At 46.5% G+C, this 26,253-nt stretch overlaps 1 protein-coding gene across 12 annotated transcripts in view; it reads left to right on the plus strand.

The window, feature by feature from the left end:
• PTPRT (protein tyrosine phosphatase receptor type T) overlaps nucleotides 1-26,253 on the plus strand; it is an 845,125-nt gene that overhangs the window by 678,548 nt on the left and 140,324 nt on the right. For 6 of the 12 annotated variants that reach the window (XM_045574406.1, XM_045574409.1, XM_036418808.2 and 3 more), the window contains exons 13-14: nucleotides 477-513; nucleotides 15,256-15,312. In XM_045574406.1, coding sequence (XP_045430362.1) covers nucleotides 477-513; nucleotides 15,256-15,312 — 94 coding nt within the window. The remainder of the gene's footprint in view (nucleotides 1-476; nucleotides 514-15,255; nucleotides 15,313-26,253) is intronic. The other 6 variants (XM_045574407.1, XM_045574412.1, XM_045574408.1 and 3 more) reach the window with 1 other exon arrangement.

The raw sequence follows: 26,253 nt of genomic DNA on the forward strand, positions 1-26,253 counted from the left end.
GGTCTGTGCATGTGAATGTATTGTTTACCTATAGCAAAGTTTCCCAAAGATGCCCTCGGTTCCATTCACAAACCCATGGGTTCTTTCAGGATCCCATGTACAATAGCTAAATCACACAGCATGCCATCATGTGTCCACTTAGTGCTGTTGTGAAAGTTGTTTTCTGATGGGCAATATCTGATATGTTTGTACAGTGGTTTTGCCTAGGGAAGAAGCTTATGAGGTGATGGGAACCAGGATGTGAAAGGAAGGAAATGTGTCCCTAGACTGAAAAGAAATGAAGAAATAGAATTAAAAAGTGATTCCAATGCAGGGGTGAGAGAGCAAAGAGGGGAGGAATGGAAAGGACAAATTTAAAATTATAATTAAAAATGTATATTAATGTGTATATATGCAAATATATATATGTTTTTTTCTTTATATAACAAACCAAACCCACAACTAATTAACTAGAGCCTTACTTTTGTTGTTCACAGGAGACCAAAATCAACTGTGTTCGTCTGGCTACGAAAGGTATGTTGGCATGTTCTTGTCTGTCTTCAGCCATTTTTTAGTCACTTAAGTATTCCTCCTACTAGCCACACAGGGAGAGTGTAGGCAACAATGATGAGAAAGAATTGTTATATTTATTGGAATCATTTGCATCTAGGCATTAATGTATATCTGACTGTGTATATATATTAATAACACAGTGCCTAAAGCATAGCAAGAGCTCAGAACATATTTGTTGAATCAATGGATGGATGAACTGGTATGATAGTCAGTGGGTAATATAAGTTTACTCAAATATTCTTCTGCTATATATTCTTGAGTTTAGATCTTTGTTTATGTTGAAATTTTTAAACATGTCTATTAAACCTGTCTTATGGGTTTTGTGCTTTATTCAATTGGCACATGGCTTGCAAAAATGAGGTGATTACTGTTGATGCCGATGATAATGAGAAAAAAAAAACATGGCTTTGTTTTGTAGTTGGCATTTTCAACACTTCCTCCAAAAACTAAGGCAGCATTGTTCAGGCTCATCACTTTCTGTTTTCCTAATTATAATCGAATTGTTTGCCTCTTTCAATAAGTACATGTTTCTGTTTATTACTCTTTTTTAAAAAAAATCAATGAATAGCTTGTTATCACTTAACCTCTTACAGGGTTGAATGGTTAGATACCAAGTTTATCTTTTTGTTATAGAATTGCTATTTTTAACAGCTATCCTTCCCATATAAACACACCAAAATTGGGGCTATTGTATTTTGTTCACTGCTTTTATTGATAGCATATATAGTTTTGTAGGTTGCTTCTTTGGAGATGACCATTATAAGTATAAATATAGTCATAGATATAAAGTATAGATAAAAACAATGACCCAACTATGTGTGTTATATATATGAATATATGGACACATGCACACATACAGAGAAAATGCACAGATATATTGGGGAGGGGAGACAGAGATTGAGACAGACAGAGACTGAGAGAAAGAGAGAAGGGAAAGGAGGGAAGAAAGGAGGAGGAAGAGAGAGAGAAGAAAGAATATCTATGGTTATTTGGCAAACATGTGTCAAGACCAGCCAAGCACAGCTTTTTACAACCTTGAGGGGAAATAAGATCAATTTGTAGGCAGAACAGAGAAGATGCGAGAGGAAGGAGAAGACAAGGCACTATTTGTGACAAGAGCTCATCTTGATTTCACAGAAGTCGTGAGGGGTCGGCATGTCCCTAACTTGTTCCCTCTGGGGAACTCAGGCTACTAGACAGAAAGAAATGAAAAGCTTTTTGTGAGGAGGCCAGGAGAATTGATGGCCTGCAAGCAAAAGTGATACAAATCACAGTCTTGCAGACTTTTCCCTGAAGACAACGGATCATCTGGAAGAGGGACACCATCCATTGGGTAGCTTCAGAGCTCGAGGCGGCAAGCAGCGTCTGTGGCATCCAGCTTACACAGCAGCTGGGAGAGGGGAGGAACTTCCGTAGAAACCCTCTGTGATGCTGCTCCATGCTTCCCCTCTAGCCTTAGATTTCTAGACAAGGGCGGGTTGATGTGTTCGTCCTGCCCACCATGGGCATGTGGGCATCTAAGGATGCCCTCTGAGACACAGGCCACCTAACAAGTAGCTTGTTGGAGCATATCTTAAGAATTGGGAACATGTGACTGGACAAGCAGTAGGTATGTATGGGGACTCTGAGAGAGTACTTACCAATGTTTTCCTGGGACGTTGACGACCCACTGTGCGCGCACAGAGGCCCACCCTGGCATGCTGCTGCTGAGGCACCTTGCTGGTCTGCGGGAGAACTGAGTGGTCTTTAGAGAACAGAAAGCTCTCATCTCTCCTCAGCACCCTTAGGCTTTCTCCTCCTGTTTGACCTATATGTCACAGTAGAATGTGTGCACCTGGAAGGTCTGGAGGGATAGCAACATGAATGAATGATGTGCCCAGCTGACCGCGCCCTGGCAGAGCTTGGAGGAGTCAGGAGTCAGAGTGTCTCTGAGCAGCTACACCCGAGGTTTCCAGCTTATTGAGGGACGTCACTATGGCCCCGAGAGCAGGGCTCCAACAGCACATGGGAATGGGGCAGGGAGCTGGATGACGTAGCATGCCTTCCACCACAGCTCACGGAGGGATGCCCACACAGCACCCATCGGATCAGAGGGCACTTGGTGACTGCAGAGCAAAGACAAGGGAAGGGAACCTGTGTTTGGTTAGTGTCGCTCTGTGCCTGACATTGCTAATGGACCATCTCAGTCGATTAAAGACAAACTCCATCTAAATCCATGCCCTGCCCATGGGGACTCTGCATCAGGATCGAAGGCTAGGAATCGATATTTAACCTGTCTCTTTCCTGAATCAAATTTCCCTCTTTGTGGGTTTGCTGAAAACACTGTTCTTTTTAATAGAGGAGAATACGATACTGGGCATCCCTCAGGCACCGTGAGTATGGGAAGTCCCGATGGCAGATTCCATGGGCCATCTGTTTCCTCCAGGCTCCTCCACCTCTGGCATTCTGGCACCTTCCTCACGTGTCTGCGGCATCCAGCCCCTGGAGCGTGAGCTTGTGTGCAGGCTCGAGGCCAGGGCTCTGGTGAGAAAGCAGCTGCCTGTGTCCCATCCCTACCCGTGGTGACACCAGACCGTGTGTGTGGTTCGCTGTATGAGTCTCGCAGAACTGGAGGTCTGCCACTACAAACGGAGCATCTCAGAACACACACACGGGGTCGTTCTGACCTGACCCCAGGCTCTGCGCATCTTCTGTGACATGCCACACACCTTGTCTGCGGGTCCTGTCACTGTGCGTCACTCTGATGGAATGCTGAGGGTTGCCAAGAAAGGGACCTGCATTGGTCTTCTGTGGCTGTTGTGCCAGAGGCACACAGATTGAGTGGCGTAAACACCAAAACGTCCTGTCTCTCCGTTCTGGAGGCTAGAAGTCCGACATCAAGCGTCCGCAGGGTTGGTTCCTCCTTGGGGCTGTGAGGACAGGATCAGCTCCAGGCCTCTCCCCGGCTTCTGCTGGCAATCTTTTAAGTCCTTTGGCTTGTAGAGGACCACTCCAATCTGTGCCTTCATCGTCCATGGCATTCTCCCTGTGTGCATCTCTGTGCCCAAATTTCTCTGTACAAGAACACTGGTCATATTGAAATGAGGGGCCCACCCTACTCCAGTATGTCCTCATCCTATCTAATTGCTTCTGCAAGGACCCTATTACCAAATAAGGTCATATTCTGAGGTACTGGGGGTTAGGACTTTAACATTTGAATTTAGGGGGAGTTACTGTTCAACCCCAAACAGGAAGCATGCAGTCAGGGGCGTGTCAGTGCGGTTCCCATGTTCCCATCGGAGCCTCTGACTCTTTGCCATTCACAGTGCAATCCCACAGCTTTCAAGTGTGTGCAAGGAGCAGGAACCAGCCCTGCCAGAAGGGGGACCTGGGGCGTTAGAGGCCCAGCTTTGGCTGCTGCTCCCTTCAGAAGCTGAGTGAGATGAGGCTGCCTCAGGCAGAGGACCCCGGTCTATGGCAGCAGGACCCTCCTCAGACCTGACATGACCATGGAGCATCAGGTGCTCATCCAATCACAGTCTGGGGCCTGAACAGGCAGCACTTCCCTTTGGGAGGAGCTCTGATAGGGGCTGCTCTCTGTCAATCACTAATTTGCCTATCAAGTGTTACCCTGCAGGAAGTTCCTGGCACATGTGGGCCCTGGAAAAACACCTGCTGAAATGAGTGAAGGTATCGGAGTCAGCATCTCCCTGCAGCAAAGCTCAGTGGCCTTAGGGTCTCCTAGGATCTTCCTAAAACAACATATCCCATGTAAAGCCATCCTCATCTACCCATTCACAGAACCTTTGAACATAACTACTGCCAGTGGTTTGCTGATAGACCTGCTCTTTGTCAAAGAAAAGCCCTAATTTGTTGTCTTTGTGGATATTCAGGTGTAAATATCCCTTCACATTCACATTGTCAATGGTTTAACAACTGGCTAGCAAAAAAAAAAAAAAAAAAAAAAAAAAAATCTTGAATGTTGAACCAGCTCTAGACAACTGGTGCAAGCCAGCTCCAGCACACCAACACTTCTCCCACCATTTCTATGATCTGATATGATGTGATATGACATGACATGACATATGATAAACTTAAAAGTGTTTTATTTACTTTCAAATTATTTTGGAAATTTTTTATTATTATTATTATCCATGACTTTTATTTCCTCCATGGGGTCAGCTCACTCAGCCAGGCACCTTGAAAAGAATTTACGATTTTGTGGTGAGCCTGCAATCATAGTTCCTGTCCTTAGCAGGCTCACAGCCTAGTGTGGACACAGACATTATATTGATGCTTTTAACAGATAATTGTGACCAGTGCTTCCAGAGAGAATCGGGACTGAAGTTGTCCCATGTAGTTACGGTATGCGTGCCCTGGACCATCATCTCAGACTCTGCTTCTAGGGACTGGTGCCATGTAGGAGACTTATGCCTCCCTGCCCCAGCACCTCCTTCTCCATTAGCACTGAGACTGTGTGGTACCCAGAGCAAGGGTGAGATCTGGAGGCCAGCTGAATGAACCTCAAACTATGAGGGGATCCACCCTCCTGGCCCACCTCTTTCTCACCCCCACAGGAAGAGCCAAGTGCCCTGTGTTTAGAGAGGATCCAGCTGGTGGATCCGCATGTCACGGGGGGGAGGGGGGGAGAGATTTTTATTTATAGAGGTAGATCAGAACCTCAAACTGAAGGGGTGCTAAGAGACTGCAGGGAGGGTGTGTTTGGTACTTGTCAATAGGTTAACTCTAGGGTCCGGACTGGTTCATCCCAGAAGCCTTGGGGCAGTCTTTTCCATTGATGGGGGCTGTGGTCACTGCCCTGATTCACATTCTTCTTTATCTCCTACCTCGTCTGGGGGCTGCCATCATTAGCTTTGACTTTAGAGGAACTGAGTGGGGAAGTGGAGTTTATCAAAGAGCAGATGAAGAGGAAAGAGAGCAGTCTTAAGACAGCTTCCCTGCAGCAGAGCCTGAGGCAGGGATTTGGTGCTTGGGAGGTCCTGAGGGAGGGCTCCTGGAAGAAATCTGTAAGTGAAAGAGGGAAGTGAGACAGGGAGTGAGAAAATGCTGAGCAAGAATCTATTCAGGTGGAATGTAAATTCCTCCTTTTTCTACCTAGAGACAAAAAGATCAGGATTGCTATTTCCTCCCCCATAGCAAGCAGTCCTTGGCACCTCCTCTCCTTTTCCTTGCCTCCCTCCCCAGGATCTCAGGTGGTTCCAGGGGAAATGGCACCCTTGAGTCTTGCTCAGGTCTCCAAAGAAGGTCTCAGGTATAAGCCTTTAGCCTCAACACTCACAACATCTGGCAGAAGGCCCCCAACCTGAAGAGAAGATCTGGGTACCACAGGGCTCTTACTATATAAAGGTATTTCATCATTGGGTTGAGGCTTAGCAACAAGCCAATGGATTGCCTCAACTCAAGAGCTAAAAGAAAAAGTTAAAAGCCCTCTGCTTGGCCCACTCTAGCTCTGGGAATCTGCCCAGAGTTATATAGAGAGAACTGCAGACGGTAGGTAACAAATATTAAGTTTTGGTATAGAAACAAAAAACTATTATTCAGACTTTGAAATGGGGGAAGGCACTAAGGAGTCAGAGAGCAAAAACAAACAAACAAAAAAAACCCAATCAATTAAAAAAAAAATAAAATAAAAATTTGTTCTGGCAGTTAAAACAGGAACTGTGAGAAAGGGCAAGTAAGAAGGTGAGAGATACACTTGGACCCATTCAGTAATGTTTACATTTGGAAGGTGAGTCGTGAGTCCTGGGCCCAGTTTAGGAACCAGGTTGAAGTTGTTAGCTAACCATGCCCCAAAATGACACTTAGAAAATGGATCACGTGAAAGTTTGGGAGCAAGTGGTTGGTACCCAAGTTGCTCAATCCAGGTCTTCTGGCTCAGGCATGGCAGACTAAGGGAGAATGGTTTCTGCTCTGGAGGCTCAGTTCATGAACCATTCCAGTCAGCTCCTCTTCTGGAAACCGACGCTCGGTTCCATCCAAGCCCCTTTACCAACCGATTAAATGTTTGTCTAATTCTTCCCCTGCCTTCCTGCATACAACCTTCCATTCACTTTGCCACTTTCTATTACCCACAACACTGCATCCACAAAACTTGTGGTGTGACCTGGCCACTCCCTGCCCTCCAGCCTCATCCAGCTTTATGTCCTTATTTACTGCAGGCACTCCAGCACACTGGTCTTTCAGTTCTTCAAAACACATCAAGCTCCTTCCTACGTCAGGACCTTTGCCCATCCTGCCCCCTCTGCCTGAAATTATCTGGCCATCATATGCATCTGCTTAACAGACATACATCTTTCTGACTGTAGCTGAAACCTGACTTCCTTATAAAGACCACCCTGACTTCCAATCTAATATATATCCCCAGCATTCTCCAGTAATTTGTACTCAGTACTTTTTTTCAAACCTGTTTACTTACATGTTGACTATCTGTCTCTCAGCTAGATACTAAGTGAAGTGAAAGGATTATGCCTATTTTGAGCACTGTTGTATTCCCAGATCCTGGCATACATTGGTGCTCAATAAAACATGTTGAATGAACAAATGAATTGATGTATCAATTTATTAATCAATCAATAGATAGATAGAATGTTAACATGTCAGTCTTCCATGGTTTCATTTTTCAAACATAAGCTACTTGTCAGAACTATCTCTCGGAAAGTAGAAGTAAAATGATAGAGGTAGATATTAACTATGTGATCTAAATCCCTGCTAACAAAAAGACAATCCAAGGCTTGCTTGGTACCGGCTGTGACAGGGACCTCACTACTCCCCCCAGGGAGTTGCTTCCACCATTGGACACTTCAGTTAGAGGGAGCCTCAATGTTATGAGTTCAGACTGGTTCCCTAGTGTTTCTGCCACTCAATCTTTGAGGCAACATAGGCCCTGTCTGCCTTTTCTCTTTCCATAAAATAAAATTCATTTCCCTTGACTTGCTCCCCCAACCCCTGTAGAGTTGAGTGGGTACTTGCTTGACTGCTGTCTTCTCTCTAGAACCTCTCTGGCCACCAGCAAGCAGCTTCACTCCCATCTCTGGCACAGCCAGCAAGGAAGCACAGCTGGCTCTGCTGATTCCCGCTGGTTGCACCCAAGTGGCAGTTAGAAAAATCAGCTTTGATTTGATTTGCAAACTGAGACAAGTCATTGAGACAAAATAAATCTGGAAACTCATAAAGCCATTTGCAGAGCTTCTTTGCAGAAGACACCCACAATTTTAATCTAGTAAACAGTCTCTAGTGATGATTAAAGCAAACCCTCAGAGTAGGTGCTGAACGATAAACTCAATAATGAAGCATGAGATAAGGGGCCAGTGTCAGCAGTAGCACTATGGTGCCCGGTGATCATGGTAGACTAAACCCATTGTCCCAATGGCAACAGACAAGAGATTTAGGCAATGGTCTTTTGTAAATGTGGCTCCGCTATTGTAAAAAGAAGAGCATTTCATCCAGCATTTTCTCTCCACTCCATAGTGGATGGTCACCCCTGCAGATAGTATCTCCAGTGCAATGCCCTCATTTTTCAGATACTGCGACTGGAGCTGAGAGGGGGAATGATGTGGTCATGGCTTCCTTGTCCACAGAAATAGCATGCACAGGTGATATGAGAAGCCAAGTCTGATGTAGGAATTATCTGCTGCCCTTCCCTTCTCCATTGATCCAATGCTACATGGAAGGTCCTATATTTTATGTATAAAGTTTCCTTGAGCAGTTGCATGGAATAGTGGGGAATCAGAGACGCCTGGATTGAAATCCTGCATCCAAAACTTAACTGTTTGACCTTGGACAAGTTCCAACTTATGAGTCTATCACTTCACTTTTAAGCCTGAGATTGTTAGTTCTTTCTCTGATTATTTGAGATAATGCATGGGAAAGGTCAAGAACATAATAATGATAAACAACTTGAGCTTCCTTCTCTCTTTTAGACCTTCTCTGATATGAGACCTGGAGACTGAGGTCTACTCATCACATGTCCTCTCTGCTGTTCTCTAAGGAAGGAAAGGAAAGACTGGGCTCTGATTACATCTCATACAATTGTACAAATCAGGCTTTTGTCAAAGAGACTCCAGCTAGATTCAAAGTGCAGAAATAAAGGGGATAGGAAAGATGCTGGTCTCAGCTTTTTAGCATTTAACCTTTTCATTAATAAATCGTTGTATGTTGATAAGATCCTATATAACAATAATATGTAGTTATTGACAGAGTATAGGATCTTGCTCATCCACTTACTAACCTTTGACTGTGACACTTTTCCTTTTCTCATCATCTTCTCAGAAATTTCAGAAGGGTCTTAGGACCAGAAGATGCCCAAATGTTGCCATGGTAACTGGAGTTGGGGCCATAATGAGGGACCACTTGTGAGAGGCCATACTGTAGTGACTAGCCTATTGGAAAACTCTTGGTTTTTGTTCAGTCCTTAGAAATCCCAGATTTTCAGAGGGGAAAGCCCAGAGTGTGTGTTTGAGGTTTGGATAGAATGGTGCTATTCTTCCCTGACTAAACCCACTGAGATGAGGGGCTTATAGAATTACTTGAGTGTAACAAGGTCTCTTGCCCCATGTCCCCTTTGCCTCCACCCAGTGTCTTCTAGGTCCTATACTGCTAATAGAATAATATGGATTTTCCTGAAGGTCTTGTGACAAAATGGAGGAAGAGGGTTAATTATAAGTACACCATAAAATAACTAAAGATTACCTTTAAATATCTCAACCCTTTCTTTAATATTTATCTTGCTACAATAGCTGGTACATCTCACTAGTTTTCTGTTGTTTACCTACCCCCTACTTTGTAGATTCTCTCAAACTGCCACCCTCCCCAATACACAAACTCATACACATGCCTACCTTCTCCACACCACATTCAGGAAAGACAAAGCTGGTGTCATGGAATCCAGGAAAACAGAAACCAAGATCAACTTGTCCTTCACACATGTCCATTCCTGTAAACTAGAAATGAGAATTACCTACTCAAAACCTTGACTTTAGCTCAAATCTATTGTTCAAAAGTGGTTGCATCTTACAAAGGGAATAATAGGTCTTTTAAGATAAGGAGTCAAAGAAAGAGAAAAATTTGTGTAGGCTGGAGACAAATATCTATCTATCTATCTATCTATCTATCTATCTATCTATCTATGGCTAATATTGTCCCCTAGCAAGTCCTACTGGGAGAACGAAAGTTTAACCTAGAGAAAGGAAGTTTGATTGCTCGCTATAGTGTGCATTGATCATCAGGGTGCAGCACAAAATGAAGGAAACCCCCGGCTGGCAGTCAACAGCCAGGGAAGGAAGGCCCCAATTGGCCCTGATTACCGGCCAGCCCTAGGGACTCTACCCATGCATGGATTTCATGCACCAGGCTTCTAGTTATAAAGAAAGATAATAAAGCTCCATTTGAGCTTTCATTAATGAACTTTCAATGTTGTGTTGAAGTTGAAGGTAAAGTGGATATACAAAATAACCACCTATTGTGTACCAGTCATGTGTATGTTGGCATGAGTTACAGTGCAATGATAGAACTAAAGCCTGGCCGAAACTGGTTTGGCTCAGTGGATAGAGCATCAGTCTGCAGACTGAAAGGTCCCAGGTTGTCTCAGGGCATTTACCTTGGTTGCAGGCACATCCCCAGTAGAAGGTGTGTAAGAGGCAGCTGATCAATGTTTCTCTCTCATCGATGTTTCTAACTCTCTATCCTTCTCTCTTCCTCTCTATAAAACTCAATAAAATATATTTTTTACAAAGAACTAAAGCCTGGCCCGTATTATGCACTAAATAGTGATTATTATTATTTTCCTTACTAAAAAATTTAAGCCATATAGGCTCAAAAGGGTTAAATAAAGAGCTCAAGGTGCTTCAGAACTGTAGCTGAGATCTAACTCCAAAGCACATGGCATTTCTATGGCACCATTTTGAATCTTATCAATACTGTGGTCTGGGTGATAGGCCATGGACCATTGTCAGGGTCCCCTGACTCCTATTTGTTAACTCCTTCTTAGGATTTTTTAAAAGGAATAGTTGATAATAGAATCTTTAGGGTGTAATGGGTATTTGGTCTCTCTTCAGTGGTGTCCAAGCCAAATCCTGGGATCTAGAGCAGAAACCTCAAGGAGCCATCAGCTGTCTTCACTTCCACAACATATTGAAGCTAATAAACCAATAAATTAGTTTGTCTTCAAGGTTATCTGCTTCAGTGCCATCTTTAGCTCATCAGCATCTTTTTGCATTTAATGTTCATTGCTTTAGAAGTGGTGGGGGGCGGGGGGGACAGAAAGGAAGTCTGAGGTACTCAGCATTCTGACCACTTTTTTTCTTTTCTTTTCTTTTTTTAAATATATTTTATTGTTTTTTTTTTCCAGAGAGAAAGGGAGAGGGATAGAGAGTAAGAAACATCAATGAGAGAAACATGGATCAGCTGCCTTCTCACACCCCCTACTGGGGATGTGCCCACAACCAAGGTGCATACCCTTGACCGAACCGAACCTGGGACCTTTCAGTCTGCAGGCCAACACTCTATCCACTGAGCCAAACCGGTTAGGGCATTGACCTCTTTTTTTCTGCATGGTCTCAATATTTTCATCAATGTCTGACATATATACTAATACTAATACATGTGAACAAGGCCTGAAAACTGTGAAGAGAGAGCAGTAATGAAATCTTCCAGTAAAAATCCAGGTGCCTGGTGGAAGACCAGGTGAGAGAGAAGGAAGCAAAAGACTTCCACTTTTTCCTCTCACTGGATTAGTCAGGATAGTCTAGGCCAGTGATCTGCAAATTGTGGCTCGCAAGCCACATGTGGCTCTTTGGCCCCTTGAGTGTGGCTCTTCCACAAAATACCATAGCCTGGGCAAGTCTATTTTGAAGAAGTGGCATTAGAAGAAGTTTAAGTTTTAAAAATTTGGCTCTCAAAAGAAATTTCAATAGTTATACTGTTGATATTTGGCTCTGTTGACTAATGAGTTTGCTGACCACTGAGCTAGGCTTTGCTATGACAACAGATTGATGTCCAAATCTCAGTAAGGTGCATTTGTTGTTATGACATGCAGAATAGATATGGCCTCAAAGGATCCCATAGCATGGGCGGGGAAAGTATGGAGGAGGTAGCCTGGATCTTCATTACCTCACTCAGAAATTACTCATGTCACTTCCACTTACGTGGCCTTGATGAAACTTAGATTCTTCCACATGCATAAGAAGGAGAGATGGCCGAAACCGGTTTGGCTCAATGGATAGAGCGTTGGCTTGTGGACAGAAAGGTCCCGGGTTCGATTCTGGTCAAGGGCATGTAACTTGGTTGTGGGCATATCCCCAGTGGTGGGTGTGCAAAAGGCAGCTGATTGATGACTCTCTCTCATCGATGTTTCTAACTCTCTATCTCTCTCCCTTCCTCTCTGTACAAAATCAATAAAATATATTAAAAAAGAAGAAGAAGAAGAAGGAGAGGTGTCTCAGTCACAGGTATACATTAGTAATTTCTAGCATGATATATATGAACTCCTTTTTTTTTTCTTTCTATTTCTCTTTGTGTCTTGCGAGAACCATGATCCATCACTTATCTGCTGCTACTCCACCCACTAGGAAAACCTCTCCCCATCCCAGCACCTGTCCAGCCACACCTCTTTGCCTATCCCTTATAGCTGAGTATTCCTAATGAGTAGAGTTGTATCCTTAGAACTAACATGTCAAACTCACAGCCCACGAACCACATATCTCATTTATTTGGTTTGTGTTAGCCTTTGAGTTTGACATGCTTGCCCTAGAGGGTAGGGTGGGTCTGCAAACTGAACTAATGCTTTGACTACTTTCCATTTGCTCCTTAAAAGAACTTCATGAGATACTTATTGTCCCCATTTATAGCTAGAGAAAATGAAACTTAAATTTACATGATTTTCCAAGTGACCTAGCTAGTAAGTGAAAAATACTGAACCAGAATTTTATTTCTTCATTTCGTTTTCAATAAACATTTATTGGGTACAACTTAGTACTGATTTGTGGTCCCTCATCCCCTAGAGGTTCAGAACTTTTGTCGCTGGATTTGGATAGTCTTTGATTCTAGGCTGGAAAAGGTATTTAACTGCTCTGTGTCTCAGTTTTGCCAAATATAAAACAGTATCAGTTAATACCACTATATCTTGGGGCTCATGTAAGAATGTAATGAGCTAGTGGACATAAAATACTTCATCTAATGCCTGGCTTATAATAAGCACTCAACAAGTAACAGCTAATGGGAAAGCAGCAAATAGATAAATTGTGTCAGTGCAGTATGATAAGGGCTGTAATGGAAGTAAGTAAATGCATGAGTCTGTGGGAGCACAGAGAAGGGAAACATAGAGCATTCTCGGGTATGTGGTTGAGGCATATTTTGAAAGAAGAGTGATAATTACCATATGGAACAAGGTTAGGGAGGAAGGAGACCTTCTGAGCTGAGGAAGGAGCATGTGCAATTCATTAGGACACAAGAGAGCATGCATAGGACAAGGCAAAGCAACAATGGCTGGAATGGCTATGTGACCAGTGGAGACCACGTGTGATGAGAGGTGAAGCTGAAGTGGCCAGCAAGACCAGGACCCCAAGGACCCTGGGTGGCTCCATAGCATGCATGTGCACATTGTCCCGAATCAGGGGAAGTGCTTGGAGGTGCTGAAGCAGACTGCCTCTGTTCGGAAGGCCACCTATTCACAGGTTAGAAAATGGGTCAGGGAAGGGCTCCTTGGGCAAGGCCAGGCGGGAGCAGGGGAGAACAAGAGGATGCTGCTGAATCGCCAGGTGAAAACATGATTCATCTCTTCTCGCAAGCCTTTGATTTCTTTTTCTGACATGCAAGGCCAGCAGTGTTTGTCTTGCCTATCTCAAAAGACTGGAAGGAAAATTAACAAAAAATAGTCACTTAGAAGAGGGGTTGCAAACATTTCTGTGAAGGGCCAGATAGTAAATATTTTTTAGTTTTCCAGGCCATATGGTCTCTGTCAGAATGATCCAACTTTGTCATTACAGTACAAAAGCATAGATAGTGCATATGAAATAAATCTGGCTGTGTTCCAATAACATTTCTTTATGGACACTGAATTGTGAACTTTATATAATCTTTTGTATGTCAAAACTATTTCTCTCCTTTTTGCTTTGTTCTCGACCATTTGAAAATGTAAAAACCATTGTTAGCTCATGGCCATCCAGAGAACAGCTAGTGGGTGGTTGGGTTTGGCTCATGAGCCATTGTGGACTGACCTCTCCCTGGGAGGGTGCTTTGAAAATGGGACATTGCCCCCCTCTAAGGGAGTATTATGATCGCTGTTGACCAGGTTTATTGTTGGATACATTTTATAGCTTCTCAGGGCTGTTAGTCAAGCTTGCCCTTCCTGTGAATTTTTGTAATTATGTATTTCCTGTTTACCAGTTGGTATGAAATGCCCTAGCTCTCTCATGGTTTTGGATAAGAACTTTATATAGTTTTGGATGAATCACTAGAGAAACCAGCAGCCTTTGGCCCGCGTAGGAGACCTTCCTGCCTTCCATATCACCTTCTTTAGAGAGGCAAGTGGTGGGTTTGAAAGGACAGGAACATTAGTCAGGCTTCCACCTCTGCCAGCTATTACGTCTGTGACCTTGAGCAAGTTACATCAGTTCTCTAACTCATTATTTCTTTGTTTGTTCCTTCATTTATTCAACAGATAGTCAATGTGTACCTACCATGTGCCAGGTGCAGTGCAAGGCCACAGATGTACAGCAGTTAAGGAGGCACTACCATGGCCAGGCCCCTTCAAGGAGATTATAGAAATTTAGAGGGGAAGGCAGCCATTTATAATCCAGTGGGACAGGTGTCTGTTTCAGGTGTGACACTAAAGACTCCCTAAAGAGAAAGACCTGACAGCTGAAGAATGAGCGTTGGTGGCCAGGAAAGGGGTGTGTCTCACACAAAGTGACAATCCTAGGTAAAGCCCACAGACAAGAAGGGAGGGGCCTGTGGATGATGGAAAGGAGTTTGTGCGTGGGCAGAACTGAGTGTGGTCTTGGGGGTGGAGAGAGGAGGCAGGGCAGACAGAGGACTGTCACTGAGGGCCCATTACTTTGGGAATGAGAGGGCCATTGACGCATTTTGACTAAAAGGTGGACGTGGATGGAAGGGGAGCAAGCCTGGAGGCAGGAAGTCCAGCTCGGGGGCTGCTTAAAGGACCCAAGTGAAACATGAGGGTGATACATCCAAGTGAACTGAGTGGAAAATGAAATTGGAGTGCAGGAGGAGGCTTAAAGTTTTCTGGGGTAGAATTGATAAGGCATGCTGAGGGACTCAAAGTGGGAAAAAGATGGCTGAAGCATGACTCCAGGCTTCTAGCCTGAGCAGCTAGCTGCCTGGATGGTGGCACCATTTGCTAAAGGAGGGAAAGTTGGGAGAGAAGGTGTTCGGGTGGAAAGGAATTGGTAACAACACTGACCTTTCTGGTTGTTCTAAGTCTTAGAAACATTGTATGTGAGGTACCTAGCAGAGTACCTGGCATGTCGTGGATGCTTGATAAATGGTGACTCTTATTCTTGTTCCATTTTTTAAAAATCTGTTTCAGGCCCTGTTTGGTGAGATCATGATGTTCTTTTGCTGTTTAGTGTGAGCTCTTCAGAGCCACGAGAACTGCCGTTTTGTTCACTGTACCGCACGTTTTCATGTGTGTTTCTCTCTCTCCTTCTCTTCTGCATGCTGCCTGGGGACTGGCTTCCTTGTGGTCAGCACCAATGGGCAGCGCCCAGGTGACCCCGGGGACTCCACTCTGCCTCCTCACCACAGGTGATCACCAGAGCTCTGGGCGGGGTGGGAGGGGAGTGAGAGAGACCCACGCTCAGCGGGTCCTTCAGGCCAGATGCACCATTGAGGAATTGGCAGTCCCTCCACCCCACCCATCCACCCATCCACCCATCCACCCATCCTCCCATTCTTTCACCCACCCATCCATTCACCTATTCACCATCCATCCATCCATCCATCCACACTACTAACGCTTACAAAGTACCTACTATGTGCCAGGTACTGTTCTAGGCACCAATGTATACAATGATGAGTAAAAGAAGGCCTGTTCCTGTGCCTTTGGGGGAGGGGAAAGAACCATTAGTAAAAACAAACAAACAAACCCAACATAAATAAGGGTAGGATTCCAAATGTATGGTGCTGCAGAGGAGAGGTGTGTGGTGTTCAAAACAAACAAACACACCAGGAACTAAAGGAGTGCTGTTTAGGCAAGCCACAACTACACCGCGGTCTGAGGCTAGGAAAGTGGCCTAGTGATCTGTGCTTAGGAAATGAGTAGCTCTGGCTCTGGTCCCAGGTCTACCATTTGTCTTGGACAAGCTCTTTATTTTATTTTTAAAATATTTTTAATATATTTTCATTAATTTCAGAGAGGAAGGGAGATAAAGGGAGAGCCAGAATCATTGACTGGCTGCCTCCTGGCAGGCGCGCATTCTTCCTGCCTTCCTCCCCCCCCCCCCCCCACCACCACACACACACACACACACACACACACACACACACAGAGGATTGAACCCACAACCAGGGCAGGTGCCCTGACCAGGAATCGAACTGTGATCTTTTGGTTCATAGGTCGATACTCAATCCCTAAGCCATTCTGGCAGGGTCCCTGAACAAGCCTTTTAAATGTGACAATCCCCACTGCTCTCATCTGTAAGCAGGAATAGCACTACCTATCTCTTACTATTGGCGTACATGCTCTGCCCTTGCAGGGTCTTCTGGGGCTGTATTCTGAGAGAAAACAAGATAATGGGTGTGAGAACCAGTGGGGTGGGAGTAGGTAGCTCTTTGAAGGAACCACTAGCCTCTTCCCTTGAACACGTAATTTTTGCTCATTTCACATTAACACCTGCCACTCTTCTTGGTTGGGATTGCAGAGCCCAAGTGTGTCGGAGGCTGACGCCCAGCATCGTCCTTAAGACAAAAGAGACCCTGCTGACTTACTGTAGGGGCCCTTTCCGGTCAGTGGGACATTTCTCAGAGACTTCAAATATTTGGCTGTTGCCTCTCAAAGTTGTTGCTCAGACAATGGCTCTTCTCTCCTCATCCCTAGCTGGTCCATTTATCACGGTGGGGAAGGGGGTGTGGGAGGCAGGGATGATGTGAGTCCAGCCATCCCTGTACCTCCAAAGTCCACTGCTGTCCACCCCCTTCCCAGTTTCAGAGACTTTGCTCTTAGTGAATATCTTAGGTGGGCTTCCCTAGACACAGAGGCCGAGACGGGGATCCTTGTGCACATGAGTCACTGAGGACTATCCTCAGAAGAAGGGGAAGGAGTCAGGATGGGGCAGGGGAAGAAGCTAGAGGAGGATGTGGAGCTGTGTCAGCTGAGCCCACAGGGGCTCTGGAGTGGGGGTGGTATCACAGAGTTGCTTCTACCCTGAGACAAGGGGACAGGCATCTGTCAGTCGGCCGCTGGCTGTGGGCTGCCGTGGGAGTGCATGTTTCCTGGGGAGGTCACAGCCTTGGCCTGATGGCACTTCTGGAGGGAAAGGGGTATCTGTGGGCTGTTAGCACTGGAGATCGGGGCAATGCCCCAACAGCAGTCACCACAGCCAACTTGTGTGCCTCAGAGACCAAGGTGTCACTACCAACTCCCCAGGAATGACATCTTAGCCACTCCCCAGTTATATTACCTTCAGCAAGTTGCATAACCTTGTCTCACCTGCACCACTCATTGTCACACTTGCTCTAGAGCACATGTGTCAAACACAAGGCCCGCGGGCCAAATCCGTCCCGCCAGGCCTTGCAATGTGGCCCGCACCGCGCTGTCATCACTGCACTCCGCTGCGTTTCCATCACAATGACAGTTTATGACTGTTCAGTAAACCATTCGGCCCGCGATTTAGGCTGGATTTTAGATTTTGGCCCCTTCTCTGATTGAGTTCGACACCCCTACTCTAGAGTCATATTAGAGGCTACATTAGGGACGCACCAGCTTACTCTCGAACAGTTGAGGGAAGGAGAAAAGATGACATCCGGGGACCCTAGGGAGGGCCCTATTCAGGAGCAGCCCAGAGCAGGCCTGCACCAAGTGCCAGCCCCCTGCCCACCCTGCCACAGCCTCCTCCCCACCCCCACCAGTGCCCCCCTGACCCCAGGAGGGGGTGCAGGTGCAGGGGGACACACATGATCCTGAGAGGAAAGTGACTCACCATTGTACTCACACCCAATTGGTGGAGAAGCTGCGTGTCTCAGAGTGTGTAAGCCGCTCTGCTTTGGGGGTCACTGATCCCCGGGCTCTGTCCACAGCCAACAGCCTCGGTGGGGGGCAGGTAGCTCCCTTCATGCCTCCTTTCAGCTGAGCCGGTTTCCCCTGGGGCACGTGTTCCTCCCTCAGCCTCCGCCTCCTGAGGCGTGGGAATGGCCCTCTGACAGGTTTACTTCCCGAGCTCCATTGATTCCTGACTTCCTGAGCCGTGTTTGATGGGTGAGGTGCCGGCGAACGTTTCTCTCTGAGTTGATGGTCCCTTTCAAGTGTGTTTTGTGCACGCTCGTCCCCTGCGAGCAGAAATGGCTGATGTGAATGATGACCACCTGGGTCTGAGTGATGGCGGTAGACGCGAGAAGCATGGGGAACAGGTGGCATTCAGAGGGGGCTGAGACTGAGTTTAGTCTGAGCTCTGCCACTCGTTGCTTGGTGATTGGGGCACGTTACCTCTCTCCTCCGGGCTTCCTCTCTCTCCGGAGAAGTGGGGATGATAACCCCATGGCCATGGCTGATCGTGAGCGCTAAGTGTGGGAGCAGCTTTCACTTCTTTGCTCAGTTGGCTCCAACTAGCTCTTCAGGTCGCTCTGACCTGCTAGCCTTTCCTTCAAGGACCCCTGCTCTAAGACAGGGCTTCTCAATCGTGGCACAAGAGACATCTGGGGACATGATTCTTTATTGGGGAAGGGGAAGGAAAAGGGGAGCTGTTCTGGACATGATAGGATGTTTAGGAGCATCCCTGGCCCCTATGCATTAGATGTCTCAGCCCCCGGTGCACCCTGTGTTCTATAGCAAGTGTGACAATGAGTGGTGCAGGTGAGACAAGGTTATCTCTCAGTGTCACAACCAAATAGGTATCTGACATTCCAAAAGTTCCCTGAGGGGCAAAAGCGCCCCCTGTTGAAAACCCTGAGAATTGCACTGTTAAGTAAAAATAGCATTTCAGCTGTTACATAATTTTATGTTTTTTAGGTCACATTAGAAAAGTAACAGGTGAAATTAATTTAAACATAGTTCATTGAACCCAATGTATACAAAATATTGTCATTTTTAACATGTAATCAATATTTTCAAATGATGAATGAAAGGTATTTTTCATTCTTTCTTTGCACCGAGTCTTTGAAATCTGGTGTGAATTTTACACGTGGAGCACTTCTCAGCTCAGATGCTAAATTTTAAACAGCTAAAGTGTAATCCTACAAAAGGTCAACACTGTGTTTACAATCAAGCACACAGTACACTGCTTTCGTCTTTAAATTTAAATTCGTTGACATGGAATAAACTTTCACATTCGGTTCCACAGCCACATGTCACAGGCTCAGAAACCACGGGTGGCGCTGTGAGCAGTGCAGAGCTAGAGGTTCAGGGTCTTGGCTGTCTCTGTGCCCAGCTGCTGAACAGAAGTGAATGTGCACAGAGTAAACAGCCAGTTTCCAGTATCCCATTCCCCCTGCCAAGCTTCCTAGAGACCGGCTTTCTGGAGCTTTAGAATGGAGCTCCCCCAGATCTGCTGGGGCAGCCCCACAGGGCCCACTGCCCAGCCTGGGCTCGGGGGTGCTGGCCCAGGGGAAAGCGGGCTGGGGAGGGAGCCTGGGCATCACAGGGTCTTGGCTTCTGCTTCTGTCCTCTCCTGCTTACAGCAGAGCTGTTTCTCCCATCCTGTGGGGAGGGGCACAGATCTGCTTTCCCTACAGAACAGAGATTCAAAACCGAGGGGCAGAGTCTAGAAGAGAGAAAACATGTTCGTGGTGGATTTGGCTGGGATCTCAACAATCGATGCCACTCCGCGGCTGGTTTTATTACCCTCGCTCACTTTCGACATGCTGATCTGAATTCCATGCAGCACGCTGACTGGCTGTTCGCTCTGATCCCGCTCATGCTCCCACTAATCTTCCCTAGAGAGGCCTCGCCCCTCCTGTGCACTGCTCTCCTTTCAGGCACTCTGACGTGTGCTGCCAGCTGCCTGTTCCAGAGGCAAGATTTGGACAAAGCTGCCCGAGCAGAGCAGATCTTTACCTCTCCTCCCCCTTCCTGCCCCATTGAGTCAGGCGGTGCTGTAACTTCAGGGGTGCGGGTTGGGGGAGAGGAAAAGGGGGCATCAATTTGGCCAGAGTCAGTTGGAAGGAGTTGAATTATTATTTCTGAGTAAGAGCTTTAGGGATGTCTCAGCCCCCGGTGCACCCTGTTCAGGCAGATAAAGCCAGGACATGTCCTTCTAGAAGCCTCATGAGTCTGTAACCGCCAGGAGGCTTGTCCCTCTTCCCATGTGCTCTCCACTGGGCCCTGACTCCTATTAGCATTCGATGTGACTTCTGAAATGCCAAGACCTCCCTCCCGGGGGCGGCCCATTCCCAGGCTGCTTGGATCATGACTCAGCTGAACCCGCTGTGATGGGTTGAATCGTGTCTCCCAGAAAGGACGGTTGCAGTCCTAACCCTTCGATCCCGAGAATGTGGCCTTATTGAAAAGAGGATCTTTGCAGATGTTATTAGTGAAGATGAAGTCACGGGCGGCTCCACTCTAATGTGACCGGTGTCCTTATGAGAAGAGAAACAGCACGGAAAACAGAGGCACAAAGAGCACTGTGTGACGAGAGGCAGAGATTGGAGCGCCACGGACAGCCAGCTGCCACTGCAGCCAGGAAGAGGCCAAAGACTCTGCCCTGTCTCAGGGGAGCCCTGTTCACCCCTTGACTGCAGACCTTGTGTCTCCAAATTTCAGTTGTTTTCAACCACCCAGCCTGCGATCCTTTGTTACAACCGCCTCAGGAACTAATGCACTCGGAGCCACAGCCCTCCTGACCACTGGGCAGTGGACGGGGCCACTCTCTGAGCTGTGCTTTGCAGACCTCACGGAGACCAAGGCCAAGAGCTGCTATCTCAGCCGGGCTCCCAGGGGTCCCCCTTTTGGCTGCACCCCACGTTTGGCTCAGGACTGGTCTCCAGTCTGTGGCTCTGCTGCCCTCATCCTGGTCCTGCCTCCTGCCTTTGAATGGTCTCAGCACCTGTTCTGGTCACCTCCTGGCCTTGGCCTCTTCCTCACCAACCAGGCTGTTGTAACCTGTTCTCAGAGTCCTGGCACTGTGTGACCCATAGACCATTCCTGGTCGGCTTCTGTGCTTATCTCTCCACTGACTACTCCCGCAAAGGTTCCCCCGTCCGCCAGCCGCCCCTGGACTGCTCTGACTCTGCGGGAAGAATGCGTCTGCTCAGTGTGGCCACACACTCTCTGATCCTGGGAAAGTCTAAAGGGACTTTGCCGCAGAGCATCCAAAAGAGCGAGCATTCTCTTTTACATCTGCTCTTCAGACTAAACCCTTAATCCCCAGTGCAGGCCGCGGGTGCTCCTCTCTGCCGCAGTTAAGCAGCTTTGAGCCGCCTGGGCTCCTGGCTCTGCACACAGCTTTCTGCTGCAGGAGCCAGGGCCTCTGGCTGAGCAGCTTGGCCTGCCCTCCCTCAGCAGCAGGACAGAATGGTCTGGACCACAGGGAGCTGGGGAGGGAGTGGTGGCAGGCAGCCACCGGTGGTCTCAGAGATGCCCGACCTGCCCCACACTGCTCAGGACATGTGGAAATGAAATGTATAGTCCAGTCGTGCCTAAGCAGAATCCTGTGTGCCCTTCTCTTTCTGTTTGTTAGCTGTTTATTAGCGCCCATCCCACTGAGTTTGGATTGTCAGCTTGCACACTTCTCTCTCCAGATATGTTAGTGAGCTCCCAGACAGCAGGTGTGTCTATGAATCAGCTCACCTGCAGATCCACTATCTCCATTGTCATCCAGGCACTACATACCTTGGGCAATGCCTAAGACTTCTCCTTGGTGGCCAAGAGTTGAGCTGGTGCTCCTGAGGCCAATCTCTAGGTCTGATCCATGTGGAGGCCACTTCGCTTTGTGTGGTTTCATGGGCATAGGTTGACCGTCCCCATGAGTACACACTGACCAGCAGAGCCCTCCCAAACTGTAGCCACCAGCTGACCTCTGATTCCTCCTTCAGATGTGACCCTTATCCCAGCCACATCCTGGTTCTTAACCTTAACTGTGTCCTGATGTCTAGACCAGTCGACAAAGTGCACCCATCTCTGAGTTCCTAGACAGTGTCACACCAACTCTAGCCATAGCATACAGTCCTACTCTGGTCCCAGACTAGGTCCTGGCACTCCTGCTGAAGGCCTTCCCTGGGCACCAGGGGGAGCAGTTGAGACCATGGGAAACATGAAGGGGTTCTCCGCCCACCATCAGTGCAGCCTTTCAGGGAATGTGTCAATAATGACAGTGCCAAACATCAGTCAGTCAGTCACGCCTGGTCTTCACTAAGTCCATTGTGCTGAATTCCAAATGCATGTTTTTAAAAATTTAGAATAAAGGGATTTTCTTGTACCCTGTAGCAATTCACCCCCAGGGTTTATATGGCCTCCTTTCCTACTGTGTGTAAAGCGATTGAACTAGACTTTGACCTACACAGAGCACCCGCTGTGCAAAAACACGGCCTACCTGAACACAGAGATCCGGGAGACTCCTGGGACCAAGCGGAATCAGCACTTGAGGAACAATTTATTTGTGTGGCCAGCGTGCTTTCAAACAATCAGTTAAAGCTATTTCTATCTCCCGGGGTGCTCACCTCCATTAAAGTCTGGGAAAGAGGGCAGTCTCTGTGGGCGATGTTTAGCGGCTTCAGTTGTATCGTCTGTGATGAAGTCGATCCCCGCCTCTGAGGACCGGCTGGGTAATATGGAGGGAGTCTGGGATGTTATAAATCTGTATCTTCTTTATACTTTAACTCAGTACTTATTCAGTGTCTTTCTACAGCGAGGGGAGAGCTATCTTTGAAAATCCTGTTTCTCTGTAGTATTTCCAGCTACTTGACATTGACTCCAAGTTAAATCTTGGGTAAAAGCAATTACTGTCATATGATGAATTGAGGCAATTTATTTATTACTTTGAGAAACATCCTAGGTGATATCACTTAGAAGAATGATGGAATAATCCTTCTTATGTACTCCATTATCCGCCAGATCTTGTGATGGAGGTGCATTCCGAGATGCGGGGGAGGTAGCAGCAATTTTAAAAATTAGTCATCGTGAGATCAAAGAAAGAGTGTTGGAGATAAAGTAGAAAATAGTTCCCTAAACTTAAGCGAGACTTGTCTCCTGGTGAAATTATATGGGATGCTTTGGTTGCTAAATATCAAGAAAGGTATTATAGAGAAAGACCAGAGATTAATAATAAAGCTAAATGCAATATATTAAGGGCTTGGAGATGGTGGCTGATATACAAGGAAAATGAAAAGGATGAGGGAACTTAAGTTTAAAAGGTCAAGTGTAAATATCATTTGAGCAAAGTCTGTATAATTTGGCCCTTATAACAAGATTCATATGACATGTTCATCAATCCCTTGGATATTAGAATATTATATGTTGGTGAGAGGGCATGAGAGGAGATGAGATAATCTTAAAGAAAAGCTGGGATAAATGGAGCTGCATGATACAAGCAGGTGGCAAACTGGGCAGGGACAGGAATAAATGCCAAGGCATCTTAATCTGCCGGTCATGATCAGGGTTTAGGTCCCCAAAATACCAGTCTATATTTTTCTTCCTGATATTTGAGGAAAGACAACCAGATTTCCCTGCTTAGCAATGCCCCCCCTTCCCCTGTTTGTGGGAGAGGTGGCAGATGGTATAATGATTTAAAGAGAATAAAGTCTGTATCAGACTTCCAGGGTTCAAATCCCATCTCTGCCATTTGCTACTGTTATTTAGTCTCTCTGAGCCTCAATTTTCCCATCTCTGAAGTGGGTATGGTGAGAAAACCCACTTTGTAGCATTGTAGTGAGGATTCAAAGAGGTAATATAAATGAAGGGCTTAAAACAGCATCCTGGCTTGTAGTAAAAACTCCCAGTCTATGTTAACTCTTTATTGTCAATAATATTTCTGTTTCACATGTGGTCAGGTATCCTGACTCATGTAGATACAGTCCAGTTTTATACCTGGTTGTTCTAAAAGCCAGTCACAAGGTCTCCATCTTGGCCATGACTTTGTGCAAGACACAGTCCTGACCATTCCTCTGGAGGTACTAGTCCAGACACAGCTCAAAGTGGCAATGAGGGGAAACTAGAAAAATGCATGCTGGCCCTGGGCCTATTTGGCCTCAGCTCCATCCGTTGCCCACCCTCTGCTGTGCTGGGATATGCAGGTGACCCTTGGGCCTCATGTCAAGTGGTGACCGGGTTTGGCCAAAAGGGGACATCAACTGTGGATCAAGAGGAAGGAGAAGCTTCCCTTGTAGCCTCAAGAGGGAAGAACTGTAGAGACCTGACACAGTTCTCCAAGCCTCACTTCTGTTGGGGACCCTGACCTCTGGACACAGATGATCCCACCTCTGCCCTTTGTCTCTCCAGCCTGGGCTGGGTGATGGCTTGTGATGTCACCCTCTGGGCTGCCTCCCCATCCTCTCCTGAACCCTGGGTACCACTCCTTTGGTAAATTTGCTCCAGGTTAAGTGTTCGGAGCAGTTTCCTTTTTCCCGATTGAATGCTGACTAACGCAGAGCCTGTGCTGGTTTCTGGTGGTTATTCCCTCCTTTAGTAAATGGAATGAAAAGAAAATCTGACTTAATCATTCACTCTATATATATATATATTTTTTTTTTTTCTGTATCAACATCATGCTTACTCGTGTGAAATACCTGCAATCCACATTTTTCCATTAAAAGAAAAGTCAGCAACAGCATTTGTTTCTCCCCAGGCTTCTCGCACCCCTCCTGTTCGCTATGCTCTCTGTCCTCAAATACTGCCAACCTAGTTCATGGTCACAGTCACAAATGCTCTCGACGCCTTGGGATGCAATTTGTAAAGTCTGGAGGCTTTCATCTAATGAAGGATCCAGATGCTTTCCTACCAACTCTTCCTATGTGGACTTCAGTTTCATCTTAAAAATAGCCTACCACTCTGAGAGTTCGCTTTCAGCGAAAGCAGGAAGGGATTTGGTGCATACCTGGCTTGAGAAGAACTGGAAAGTTGCCCAGCTTCCTATCTTTTCCCTGTTGCCTCCTCTTGGAAAAGCTCCCATAATCAGAGAAGCCTGCAATGCTTAACACAGAGGGAGCAGCAGCTCAGATGCATGGTTTCAAAGCTTCTCTCTGCTGGGCGTTAGATGCACACAAAGCCAGAGTAAAAGCAGAGAAACTCATCAAGGAACTCATTAAGGAGACGGGTGAACTGCCAACAGGCTAAGATTGGGGGATAATGTGCCCTTGGACAGCTCAGAGGCGACTGTGTATTTTAAAAACTTCAACTTTCAGGAGTTGTGTCTCCGAGAGGCGGCTTCCTTTCCTCCCCATCAGCAATGATCATCAGCGTGGGTTAGGCTTCCACAGGGATTTTCTCGGTTTTATCAATTGCCATTTCATGTTCTTTAGCTGCACCTTCTATTTTTGCTCCGTATCTTTACGGAGCAAATAGCTATAGAACTGGGCCTGTAGCCAGGGAGAGCACTTTGAGAGTGAATCATTAATCCCTTGTTGCCAAATTATGCTATCACTGCCATTAAGTCATCTACATGGGAGCCTGATACAGACCTGGGCTGTGGAGGAAGGGAAATGAATCACTCTGGGGGCTCTGCCTGCCTTCACCCCAAGGATTGGATGAACTCAGGCAGCAGGTTGCAAGGAGGCATTGCCCCAGTGCCCACTGTGCACCCATAGCTTATAGACACCAAAACGCCCTGCTGTCTCTGGCACCAGTTCCAAGGTCATGCCGACAGTGTGCCACATGTGTGAGCAGCTCCTCAGAGTTTTCCAAGCATTTTCATTTCCATTGTTACATTTTATCCTTAGAAAATCCGTGTGAACTTGGCATTTACTCCCTATTTTATAAATGAGGATATCAGATCGCATTTGTTTAACAGCTTTGATCAGGGTCACACAATGAGTTAGTGAAGGAGTCTGGAAGCAAGCTCATGCATTTCTAATTTTAAACCCATTACAATAGACCGATCTCATAAAACCATAGCATCTCAAACCTCAAGGAGGAGCAGCAGAGGTCATTTGGTCTCTTCTGCTTGATGGGGGAGCACGCTGTGTGCCCAGACAGTGTCTTTCATTGTTGGTAACGTATTTTCCTGCCTTTGTTGGTTACTTGGAGATTTGGGGGGTGGGGGGCCCCATGGGTGTCTCATGGCTTTAAGGATGACAGGAAGATTGTCTTTCACCCAGAGCATGGATGTCCCTGGAATCAAGGGTTGCTAGGTTGAGGTGGGAGGTGGGGTAAATAGCAGGGAAGAAAGGTCAAGATATAGAGGGCTTGGTGGAGCATTGAAGAAACCTAGGAGGTGAGAGCAGGTGGAGACAGAGTGAGCAGGTAAAGGGAGGGCTAATTCTGAAAAGAACTTGGGAACCATCACTGCTTTTGTGTTCCTCTCTGCATCATAATGCCACATTGAAAGGGACTGGTCCGGGTCTCAGCATGATGGCACTTCCACATTAAATCCTTTTCTTGCGTTG

The sequence above is a fragment of the Pipistrellus kuhlii genome, unplaced genomic scaffold (assembly GCF_014108245.1).
Source record: "Pipistrellus kuhlii isolate mPipKuh1 unplaced genomic scaffold, mPipKuh1.p scaffold_m20_p_6, whole genome shotgun sequence".
Taxonomy (NCBI): domain Eukaryota; kingdom Metazoa; phylum Chordata; class Mammalia; order Chiroptera; family Vespertilionidae; genus Pipistrellus; species Pipistrellus kuhlii.